At 43.0% G+C, this 12,910-nt stretch overlaps 1 protein-coding gene across 1 annotated transcript in view; it reads left to right on the forward strand.

Moving 5' to 3' along the window:
• Window positions 1-12,910, forward strand: part of ryr2a (ryanodine receptor 2a (cardiac)) — a 407,989-nt gene that overhangs the window by 309,354 nt on the left and 85,725 nt on the right. Inside the window, 1 exon segment of the mRNA XM_061810997.1 lies at window positions 73-336. Coding sequence (XP_061666981.1) covers window positions 73-336 — 264 coding nt within the window.

Below are 12,910 nucleotides of genomic sequence, written 5' to 3' on the forward strand. Positions count from 1 at the left end.
CATAGAAAATAAAATATAGGAGAAACTTTCTCTCAACTCCCTTAACACTTTCTGATTATTTGTAATATATAGGTTTCCAAATCTTCATCAGGGGCTGAGGAAGTGATTACAAACAGCCAACCAGACAACACTATTCAGTGGGATACACTCAGTGGTGAGCCTATGGTGGAGAAGAAAGATGTTGTAATGGATGACGTTGGATCGCCCTTGAGGTTCGCTGTGGTCCATTTTGTCTTGGAGGAGGGCAGCGGATACATGGAGCCCACACTGCGGATCTTGGCTATCCTTCACACTGTCATCTCTTTCTTCTGTATCATCGGATATTATTGCCTCAAGGTAAACAGTTTTGCTGCTCTTTGAAAATATTTCATTTCCTCCTGTCCTCTTAATCATGCAGTATAAATGAATAAAATAAGAGTAGTTCCAGAGGAGTATAAAAACTACTAAGACACAAATCTCAACTCGGTGAAACAGTAACCAAAAAGACAAGATTTTATCTAACAATAATGCACTACTTTAAATCAGTGTTCCGCAAAGTTTTTTGCACTGTGGACCAGTTTAGAGTAGGCATGTTTCTGATGGACCAGATATGAGTGAAACGGGCAACAAAGCAGCAGAGGGTTACGTATTGTAAATAAAGTAATCCCTCGTTTTTCAATATTAATTGGTACCAGAACCACCCGCTTAAAGTGAAAAACCACAAAGTAGCATGGGATGTATGTTTACGTAAGTACCAGAATGTTAAAAATATGTAAACAGTATTTGTACTTTGCATATTTGAGACAAAGAGGAATTTAGTTAAATCTTGAATTATAAAACCTTATAAATATAATATATAGAGTATTAGAAATGTAGAATATAATTATACATTATAAAACACTCACTGTAATATATCACTGTATAGTTATAATCGGAGACTCTGCTGCAGCTGCTGCGTGGGGACCAGAATGTTTAATTAACAGTACATCATTTATACTTTTCCCACTTAAGACAAAAATTACAACACTACATGTGTCAGGTTAAACAATAACATATATATATTTTTTAGCAGCACAAAAATTCACAAACAAATGAAACGCGTGATGTCTTCTCGTGTTGCACCTAGTGATCTAAAAAAAAGAAAAGACTGGATAGCACATACACATCGAATGGTATGTCGATTGGTTGAAGCCAGCTGGCCGCCATCTTGGTACTCCCAAAATGCGTGGAAGACATGGTTTACCAGTTGGATTATGGCGGGGCATTTCCTCAAAATTTGGCATGTGGAATTAAAACTTGTCGTGTGAGCTAGACCTTTTTTCAGTTCTGGTAATTTGAAGGATTTTTAATTTGACTTGGTAAACCAAAAAAGGCTAAGTGCAAAGGAAAGACATACAATACCATGACAACCAAGAAACTTTGCATATTACCAATGGCCCGATTTCCGTGACTTGTTCACTTTTCCCAAAATATGCTGTGAAGCACTATCATCATAACTAACATTATGGCAGGGTACACCCTGAACTGGTTGCCAGCCAATCGCAGAGCACATGGAGACAGACAATAGTTGCACTCACAATCACACGTACGGGCATTTTAGAGTGTCCAAGTAATGTTGCATGTTTTGGGGATGTGTGAGGAAACCAGAGCGCCATGAGAAAGGCACAGGGAGAACATGCAAACTCCACGCAGTCGGGGCTGGGATTGAATCCGGTACCTCAGAACTGTGAGGCCAATGCTTTACCAGCTGAACCACCGTGCCGCATCAGTTAGAAATACTTACGAAAATAAGGACTCGCGATAGGAAAATACATACGAAACACATTGTTCATTTGTGACATCCTGCGACATCCTATTTCAGACAAAATTTAAACTTTTTTTCTCGCATTTGAAAATCAAATTTAATTTGCAGTTATATATTATGAAATTCATCAAAAATTTCACAGAAAATGTGTTTTCTTACTTATCCGCTGATGAAGTTTGGGAAAATATTTTCATCGCTTTTTCACGAAAAACCTTCGGCCTATAGAGGTGCCCCCTCCTCACTTTTGTTCGCGAGGAGAAAGCCGAATGTGTCTTTCTCACCGTCGCTAGCTCATTCTGGCCACATTTCTGAAAATCTCTTTATTTACAAAGCTTCATCTTCTTCTTTTTCGGCTTGTCCCGATTAGAGGTTGCCACAGGTGTCATCTTTCTTCATGTCTTCCCTCACAACATCAATCAACCTTTTCTTTGGTCTTCCTCCCGCTCTTTTCCCTGGCAACTCCATCCTCAGCACCCTTCAACCAATATACTCACTCTCTCACCTCTGGACATGTCCAAACCATCAGAGTCTGCTCTCTCTAACCTTGTCTCCAAAACATCCATCTTTGGTTGTCCCTCTAATGAGATCATTACAAATCCTATCCAACCTGCTCACTCTGAGCGAGAACCTCAACATCTTCATTTCTGCCACCTCCAGTTCTGCTTCCTGTTGTTTCTTCAGTGCCACCGTCTCTAATCCGTACATCATGGCCGGCCTCACCACTGTTTTGTAAACTTTGCCCTTCATCCTAGCAGAGACTCTTCTGTCACATAACACACCAGACACCTTTCGCCAGCTGTTCCAACCTCCTTGGACCCGTTTCTTCACTTCCTTATCACACTCACCATTGTTCTGGATTGTTGACCCTAAATATTTGAAGTCCTCCACCCTCGCTATCTCTTCTCCCTGTAGCCTCACTCTTCCCCCTCCACCTTTCTCATTCACGGACATATATTCTGTTGTACTCCAGCTAATCTTCATTCCTCTCCTTTCCAGTGTGTGCCTCCATCTTTGTAATGGTTCCTCCACCTGCTCCCTGCTTTCACTGCAGATCACAATATCATCTGCGAACATTATGGTCCAAGGGGAATCTTACCTCATCTGTCAGCCCATTTATGACTACCGCAAACAGGAAGAAGCTCAGAGCGGATCCCTGATGCAGTCCCCCCTCCACCTTAAATTCTTCTGACACACCCATGGCACATCTCACCGCTGTTCTGCTGTTCTCATACATGTCCTGTACTATTCTAACATATTTCTCCGCCGCACCGGACTTGCGCATGCAGAACCTCTCTTGGTACTCTGTCAATGGCCTTCTCTAGGTCTACAAAGACACAATGTAGCTCCTTCTGACCTTCTCTGTACTTTTCCACGAGCATCCTCAAGGCAAATAATGCATCTGTGGTACTCTTTCTCGGCATGAAACCATATTGTTGCTAGCATATACTTACTTCTGACCTGAGTCTAGCCTCCACTACTCTTTCTCATAACTTTATTGTGTGGCTCATCATCTTTATTCCTCTGTAGTTTCCACAGTTCGGAACCTCGCCTTTGTTCTTACTAAAGGGAACTAGTACACGTTTCCTCCATTCTTCTGGCTTCTTCTCTCCCGCTAGTATTCTATTGAATAAGTTGGTGAAAAACTCCACAGCCACCCCTCCAAATTGTTTCCATACCTCCACTGGTATGTCATCAGGTCCAACTGTCTTTCCATTTTTCATCCTTTTCAGTGCCTTTCTAACCTCCCCTTACTAATCATTGCCACTTCCTGGTCATTCATGCTTGCCTCTTCTCCTCTTCCTTCTCTCCCATTTTCTTCATTCATTAACTTCTCAAAGTACTCTTTCCATCTACTGAGCACACTACTGGCATCAGTCAACATATTTTCATCGCTATCTTGAAACACCTTTACTTGCTGCACATCCATCCCATCTCTATCCCTCTGTCTGGCCAACCTGTAGAGACCTTTTCTCCTTCTTTCGTATCCATCCTGGTGTACATGTCGTCATATGCCTCTTGTTTAGCATTCACCACCTCTACCTTTTCCCTATGTTGCATCCCAATGTACTCATTTTGCCTCTCGTCAGTCCTCTCCGTGTGCCACTTCTAATCTCTTTCCTTGAATGACTTCCTGTATTTTGGGATTGGACCACCAAGTTTCCTTCTCCCTTTCCTTTCAGAAAACACCCTAAGTACTCTCCTGCCTGCCTCTCTTAAAACCTTGGCAGTAGTATTCCAGTCTTCTGGAAGCTCTTCCTGTCTGTCTCAAGTCTGTCTCGCCTCTTTCCGAAAGGCCACACAACATTCTTCCTTTCTTAACTCCCACCACCTGATTATCTGCTCTACCTTTGCCTTCTTAATCTTCCTACCTGCTACCAGGTCATCCTACACACCACCATCCTATGATGTTGAGCTACACTCTCCCCCACCACTACGTTACAGTCAGTAACCTCCTTCAAATTACATCGCCTGCACAAAATATGGAACAACATATGGAACAACTGGCGTGTTTCCACCTTTGCTCTTGTAGGTCACTCTATATTCTTGTCTCTTCTGAAAATAAGTGTTCACCACTGCCCATACCATCCTTTTTGCGAAGTACACCACCATTTGACCCTCAAAGTTCCTTTGCTGGATGCCGTACTTACCCATCACTTCTTCCACACCCCTGTTTCCTTCGCCAACATGTCCATTGAAATCTGCACCAGTCACGACTCTCTCTCTGACTGGGATGCTCAGGACTACTTCGTCTTGTTCCTTCCAGAATTTCTCTTTCAACTCGAGGTCACATCCAATCTGTGGGTTAATAACAATAATAATTATAATACCCTCAAATTCAAATTTCATCCTCATCACTCAATCTGATACTCTTTTCACCTCCAATACATTCTCAGCCAACACTTCCTTTCGAATAACCCCAACTTAATTTCTCTTCCCATCGACTCCATGGTACAAAAAATTTAAACCCTCCTCCTAAACTTCTAGCCTTACTCCCTTTCCACTGGGTCTCCTGGATGCATACGAGATCAACCTTTCTCCTAATCATCATGTCAACTAACTCCTTAGCTTTTCCTGTCATAGTCCCAATAATCAAAGTCCCTACACCGAGCTGTAGGGTCTGTGCATTCCTCTTCTTCTTCTGCCGACCAAGCCGCTTTCCTCCTCTCAGACAGGTTGCTTACAATGGATACCGTCGCATGACGAACCCAGCCATTGATGAATTGGTTGTAGGCCTCCAGACCTTTGTAATTCTTTAGTTGGTCCACACTTCTTGCTGTAACGGTTTCTTGAAACAACATCTAATGAGTACCGATAACTTTCTAAAGTCTTTTTAGCCATCATGTGTCACTTTTAACAGTCGTACGAACATTTGTGTAACTGGTCTACATGCAAAAGTATTAGAGTGAACAGCTTGTCAGTAGAGTAGGGAAGGATGTGCAGCAGGTAAGGGTGATTAAGGATAGAGATGGAAATGTGTTGACTGGTAACAGTCGTGTGCTCAATAGATGGAAAGAATACTTTGAGAAGTTGATGAATGAAGAAAATGAGAGAGAAGGAAGAGTTGAAGAGGCACGTGTGAAGGACCAGGAAGTGGAAGTGATTACTAAGGGGGAAGTCAGAAAGGCATTACAAAGGATGAAAAATGGAAAGACAGTTGGTCCTGATGACATACCAGTAGAGGTATGGAAGCAATTTTTAGAGATAGCTGTGGAGTTTTTGACCAACTTATTCAACAGAATACTAGCGGGCGAAAAGATGCCTGAAGAATGGAGGAAAAGTGTTCTAGTTCCCATTTTTAAGAACAAAGGGGATGTTCAGAGCTGTGGGAACTATAGAGGAATAAAGTTGATGAGCCACACAATGAAGTTATGGGAAAGAGTAGGGGAGGCTAGACTCAGGACAGAAGTAAGTATCTGCGAGCAACAGTATGGTTTCATGCCTAGAAAGATTACCACAGATGCATTATTTGCTTTGAGGATGCTAGTGGAAAAGTACAGAGAAGGTCAGAAGGAGCAACATTGTGTCTTTGTGGATCTAGAGAAACCCTATGACAGAGTAACAAGAGAGGAACTGTGGTACTGCATGCGTAAGTCTGGTGTGGCAGAGAAGTATGTTAAAATAGTACAGGACATGTATGATGGCAGCAGAACAGTGGTGATGTGTGCCTTAGGTGTGACAGAGGAATTTAAGGTGGAGGTGGGACTGCATCAGGGATCAGCTCTGAGCCCCTTCCTGTTTGAAGTGGTAATGGATAGGCTGACAGATGAGGTTAGACTGGAATCCCCTTGGACCATGATGTTCGCAGATGATATTGTGATATGCAGTGAAAGCAGGGAGCATGCAGAGGAACAATTAGAAAGATGGAGACATGCATTGGAAAGGAGAGGAATGAAGATTAGCCGGAGTGAAACAGAATATATGTGCGTGAATGAGAAAGGTGGAGGGGGAAGAGTGAGGCTACAGGGAGAAGAGATAGCAAGGGTGGAGGACTTCAAATATTTAGGGTCAACAATCCAGAACAATGGTGAGTGTGGTAAGGAAGTGAAGAAACGGGTCCAAGCAGGTTGGAACAGCTGGCGAAAGGTGTCTGGTGTGTTATGTGACAGAAGAGTTTCTGCTAGGATGAAGGGCAAAGTTTACAAAACAGTGGTGAGCCCGGCCATGATGTAAGGATTAGAGACGGTGGCGCTGAAGAAACAACAGGAAGCAGAACTGGAGGTAGGAGAAATGAAGATGTTGAGGTTCTCGCTTGGAGTGAGCAGGTTGGATAGGATTAGAAATGAGCCAAAGTTGGATGTTTTGGAGACAAGATTCGAGAGAGCAGACTTCGATGGTTTGGACATGTTCAGAGGCGAGAGAGTGAGTATATTGGTAGAAGGATGCTGAGGATGGCGCTCCCAGGCAAAAGAGCGAGAGGAAGACCAAAAGAGAAGGTTTGTGATGTGGTGAGGGAAGACATGAGGGCAGTTGGGGTTAGAGAGGAAAATGCAGGAGATAGGCTAAGATGGCAAAAGATGACATGCTGTGGCGACCCCTAACGGGACAAGCCGAAAGGAAAAGAAGAAGAAGAAGAACTGTGTCAGTAGAGTGAACCCATCTAACACGGCCAGGTGCCCCGGATGTAGTCACGTGGTCATAAACAGTCTATTATTGGAGACTGAGACCTCACTTTTAATATTGACTTCAGGTAGATGCCATCTTATGCAGTGTCGGATTATGCAGTTTTACTGTATTTTCAGTTCCATGTTTTTATGCCGACAGTACCAACAGGCTACTTCAACCGATAATTTCCATGAAATATGAAATTTGGCTCGTGTCACGTCCCATCTGAACGAGAGGTAGGACCCAAATGCAGGAACTCGGAAGACGCAAGGTAGTTCAAGAAGAGACACGTTTATTGTATGCCGAGATCGGGGATCGAGCAGGCAGTCCGGTGCAGCAGCGGTTGTTGGGGCGTCGGGCGAAAAGAGCAGATGAGTGGTCAGGCAGGAGTCGGTACACGGGAGAACAATCAACGCAGGCAGAAGTGTCAAGGAATCAGGCTTACAAGGTTGGTCAGAGAACGGACGAAGGTCGGTACACACAGGTTCAGTCAGGAATACGAGGGTGCTGGAACGGGACATAAAGCTCAACGAACTGGCGGCTGACCAGTTGTCACTGGGTCCTAAATATACGGGGGATGATCAGCCCGCATGAGGCACAGGTGTGTGCCTCCCAATTAGCGCACCCGCACAGCTTGTGCTGGAGCGGCAGGATCATGACAGCTCGAAAAAGGTGGTCTGCCAATAACTTGGATAGTTTTGGCTCGAACCACACCTGTTCTTGGTCTCAGTGAATGATTGAATGGTTCATGATTAATGTCCAACCTAACAGTATTTCAGTCACATGACAACAGTATTTACGTGTTGAAGGATCCTTTTCTACAGCTGTTGTCTTATGCTACCTCACAGAGGTCATTTGCCAAAGACACAGTCTAGTCAGCCCCCTGACACTCACATATGATAATACTGACACACTGCAAACCAGTTGCCGTTGTGATACGAATTACTGAACTTCAAGTGAAACACTGGCAGCTATCAATTTTATTTCTGGTTTGTCTGCCAGTATTTGGGGTGGTTTTGGCTCATACCACATTTATATTCGTACGAATCATTGGATAATTGGTGTTAATGTCTTGCATTACAGTATTGTAGTCCTTTGACAATGGTGTCTCCTTCTAGCAGGACAGATTTCCATTGCTCTTTATTTGGTGCTGCCTCACCAAGACAACTAGGCAAAGACACCCAGCAAGCCCCCTCACTCAGTCACATTATGGGCGTACAAACAATGGGCCAACCAGTCGCTGCTCTAAGTCCTATTGCTGAGTGCCACGCGAGACAGACAGCTTCCGCTGTTACATGTAGTCTTGTGTCAGACTTAAACCAGGTTTTAAACCTGGATTTCTCAGCCTAGAAGCAGATGCTCTTCAGGCAAAATAATTTCTATTTACACCGATAAATGTAAGCCAGAGCTGTACAAGCTATGCATACAGGATGGCTTTTATCTACGTCGTATTTGTAATTTATTTACGGGACGATCAACTATCATCTGGAGTTTTGCTGCAAACTCTCTTTCCTGCTTTGGAGTGTTGAAATAGTGTGGGTATACAAATTGGGTGGGGGTGTGGGGGTAAACTAACCATAAATTTGGTCTACCTTGTTCAGTTCCTGGGGCCTCTCTGGCTTAATCAATATACAGTGAAGAAAATAAGTATTTGAACACCCTGCTCCCCACTTAGAAATCATGGAGGGGTCTGAATTTATCATCATACGAGCATGTCCACTGTGAGAAGGATAATGTAAAAAGGAAAATCCAGGAATCACAATGTATGATTTTTTTTAACGATTGTTCCGTTTCCAAGGTGACTGTTGGTACGACACAAAGACATCATGGTTTGATATCTGGCATGGCACGGAAGGTTCCCCTGCTTAAACCAGCACGTCAAGGCCCGTCTTAAGTTTGCCAATGACCATTTGGATGATACAGACGAATCATGGGAGAAAGTTTTGTGGTCAAATGAGACAAAAATATAACTTTTGGTCAAAATTCCAATAACCACTCTGAAGCAGAAGAACAAAAACGTCTAATCATCAGAAGTGTTAGAACTGCTGCCTGTTAAAGAAATGATGACCACACATTTATTCAGCAATCTTCCACACATGCAAATGCACATGAACAAACATGTACACCTTGTTTCCAAATGTTCTGCGTGCCGTCTCCTTATTGTAACATCCATGTAAATAAGGGGCGTCTTAAAACTAAATAAATAGATATAATAATAATATAATAGGATAATCAGAGAGTGGAGTGGCGAATTGTACGAGACAGTTCCTCTCCTCTCTCCTCACGAGACTTGAACTGGTGTCTTTGCTTCCTTTTTTTGTCCTGTTTAATGAATGTCTAATTGGTGAACCTGACAATTGTGTATGGACTCCGTTTTTTTTTTGTTTTTTTTTTATATATGTGCCCATGACACTCGTAGTTTGAGCTGACACTGTTTTGTTATCCACTTGAAGCCATTGAGGCGAGCTGTGGTTGTTTCGGACTGCCGCGCTACTTCCGGTGGCATCATCGGCATGAATGATGACACATTTCTTTTAAAAGCATCTGCACAACTAGCCATTGTAAGTTGACATTTTTTTGTATTAGTTTAAGTCAAAACAAACTCACAGGATGTTGTTTCTGATCTTCGGTGCAGTAGCAAGAAACATTCTAAGCTAACAATTGTAAAATGCAAGCTCTCCAAGGAGCTCAGAAAGCTCAGGTTGGGGGTGCAGATTACTGTAATATGTATAAATGTGTAATAGAAGACATTGAATATCATATCGAAATGTATATGTATACATTTTTTAACACTCTATGAACCTGTATACAACTTTTTCATCCAAACCTAAATATAATGCGCTCTATTAACTTTTGAAAATATTTTTGGAAAAATTTGCACATTATTTTTGAGAAATTACAGTATATGGGCTATAGGAGGTTTGAGGCAGTTTGATTTGACCAGCTTGTAAATGTTGTGAAGGAAAGACGTTAGGGGCTGCTCTCTGGAATTTGAAAATAGCATATAGCTGCCTTTGCGCCTGAACTCTTCATAGGCGAGTCACAGGTGTAGTGTCGTCCTCACAGTTCTGAGGACCTGGGTTCAAATCATCTGTGATGGTGTATGATTATACACCTACAAAAGGCAATTGGATTTATGTAACTTAATTCCTCCATGCATAATAATGCATTTTGAACACTGTTAACTTTAAAGTTAAATCTTCAAAAAAATTAATTGGGGAGAGAATTATTTTGATCATAATAGTGGCACGGTGGAGCAACTGCTTAGAACAGACATGTCCAAAGTCCGGCCCCCGGGCCAATTGCGGCCCGTGGACAAATTTTTACCGGCCCGCGGCCTCTATCATGAAATCAATAATATGCGGCCCGCCAGAACTGTTGACCACAGTATAAAATACATGTGTACAAAAAGCTATTTTTCATATTTTTCATTTCACCAGAAGATGGCAGTAGCCCTGTGGCCGCACTCTGGCCGCCGTGACCCTTGACCTTGCATGATCGTTTCAGCCCAGCCCATTTCTAACATGGCGTCTGTAAACAAAAAAAGGAAAGTTGACCGCGAAGGCCGCCGCTTCCAGGACAAGTGGAAATTTGAGTATTTTTTCACTGAAATACGAAACAACTGTGTCTGCCTAATTTGCCAAGAGACTGTGGCTGTTTTCAAGGAATTCAACATCAAGAGGCACTACCAGACGAAACATGCTAGCTACGACATGCTAACTGGGAACAAACGCGGTGAAAAAGTGAAGCAACTGGAAGCTGTTTTAACGGCACAGCAAAGCTTTTTCACAAGAGTCCGTGAGTCAAATGAAAATGCCACAAAGGCAAGCTACGAAGTGGCAACGCTGATTGCAAAGCACTGCAAACCTTTCACTGAGGGTGAATTTATTAAAGACTGTGTAATGGAAATGGTTGAGAATATTTGTCCCGCGAAGAAGCAAGAGTTTGCCAATATTTGCCTGGCTCGTAATACTGTGGTACGGAGAATTGAAGACGTTTCATTAGATATTAAGAGACAGTTAGAGGCAAAAGGAACTGAGTTGACTTTTTCTCGTTAGCGTGCGATGAAAGCACGGATGCGTCCGACACCGCTCAGTTACTGATCTTTTTAAGAGGAGTGGACAATGACATGAACGTGAGTGAAGAGCTTCTGGACCTCCAGAGTCTGAAGGGCCAAACAAGAGGAACGGATTTATTTGTTTCTGTTTGTTCCACCGTAGATGACATGAAACTACAGTGGAATAAAGTCACCGGGATTATTACGGACGGCGCACCTGCCATGGCTGGCGAGCGGAGTGGATTATCAAGCCTTGTCTGTAACAAAGTCAGCGAAGAAGGAGGCAGCGCTATTAAACTCCACTGTATTATTCATCAAGAAGTTCTCTGTGCCAAATATATGAAATATAATAATGTTATGAAACCGGTGATAAAGACTATTAATTATATTCGCTCCAAAGCGCTGTGCCACCGCCAGTTTCAACAGTTTCTTCTCGACATCCAGGCTGAATACGGAGATGTTTTGTATCACACCGACGTAAGGTGGCTCAGTCGGGGGTCTGCGCTGCAGCGCTTCTTCTCTCTCAGGGAGGAAATTGGACAATTCTTGACTAAAAAGGGACAACCCATGCCACAATTAAATGATCCTGTTTGGCTGGCTGATTTGGGATTTTTAGTTGACTTAACGCGACATCTGAATGCGCTGAACACAAGCCTTCAAGGGCAAAATGCAGTGGTAAGCCAACTGTATTCACACATCAAAGCCTTTCGGACCAAGCTGCTACTTTTCCAAAGACACCTGTCACAGGCGCAGCCCAATACCGCACATTTCCCGTCGCTGCAGGAAATTGTGACCAGTTTCCCACAGATCATATCAGTGCGCAAATGACAAAGTATGCAGCAGACATCTCATCTCTGGTTGAGGAGTTTCAGCAGCGCTTTCGGGACTTTGCAGCTATTGAAAAGGAGATCACGCTTTTTTCCTCTCCTTTCTCCGTGGACCCTGATGACGCTCCAGACCACCTGCAACTGGAGCTCATTGAGCTGCAGTGTAACGCCGAGCATCGCAGTCGGCACCAACAGCTCCCTCTTGTCAACTTCTACCGCCAGCTGGATGAAGGCAGGTTCCAAGCAATTCGGACATTTGCTAAGAAAATGCTGAGCTTGTTTGGCTCCACATACATGTGCGAGAAGACATTCTCCGTTATGAACATTAACAAGAGCCGCATGAGGACGAGACTGAGTGACTCTCACCTGCGTGACGTCTTGCGCATCAAAACCACTGCTCTTGAGCCAGACATGGACTACATACTGCAGTCAAGATCCCAGTATCACCCTTCACATTAGTGCAGGCAAGACCTTTGTTAAGTCCTCTGAGTTGAATAAATTCTTAAATCTCAGTTAATTAATTTTTTTGTGATGGTCAAAATCACAGTTTGAATATGCAGTGATCATTGTTTTGTTTTCAGCACTTTTCCTACAGTGAGCATATAATAGTGAATAATATGTAATGTTTCACATGAACTTAGATATCCTTTATAGTTTTCTTAATTTTTTGTGGTTTGTGATTTCGGTAAAAACCTAAATGTAAAAAAAATTGTAAAAGTAAAAGTATGCCATTTGTAATTAAATTAAAAAAAATCCCAAAAAGTTAATTTGTATTTAATGTTAATGGTTCAAAGAATGTCAGGCTAAATAGTCGGCCCCCACACATTTTCACCTTACCAAATCTGGCCCTCTTTGCAAAAAGTTTGGACACCCCTGGCTTGAAGGTTGGCCTCACAGTGTTACGTGCATACGACATGGGGTAGGACCCAAATGCAGGAATCCGAGGAAGGGACATGATGTTGAGGGTGCTTTTATTCCAGGCAGAGGTCATACACAGGTAAGCAGTCCAAAAAGGCATAGGCACAAAAACACATGGCAACAGGCAAGGGCCAAAAAAAATTGAAAACAAGGTTGGATTACTTCTAGGCAAAAAAAACAAGATTTGACTTAGCTGTGGTGGCACAGGAACGCTGGCCATGG

The sequence above is a fragment of the Syngnathoides biaculeatus genome, chromosome 22 (assembly GCF_019802595.1).
Source record: "Syngnathoides biaculeatus isolate LvHL_M chromosome 22, ASM1980259v1, whole genome shotgun sequence".
In the NCBI taxonomy this organism is placed as follows: Eukaryota; Metazoa; Chordata; class Actinopteri; order Syngnathiformes; family Syngnathidae; genus Syngnathoides; species Syngnathoides biaculeatus.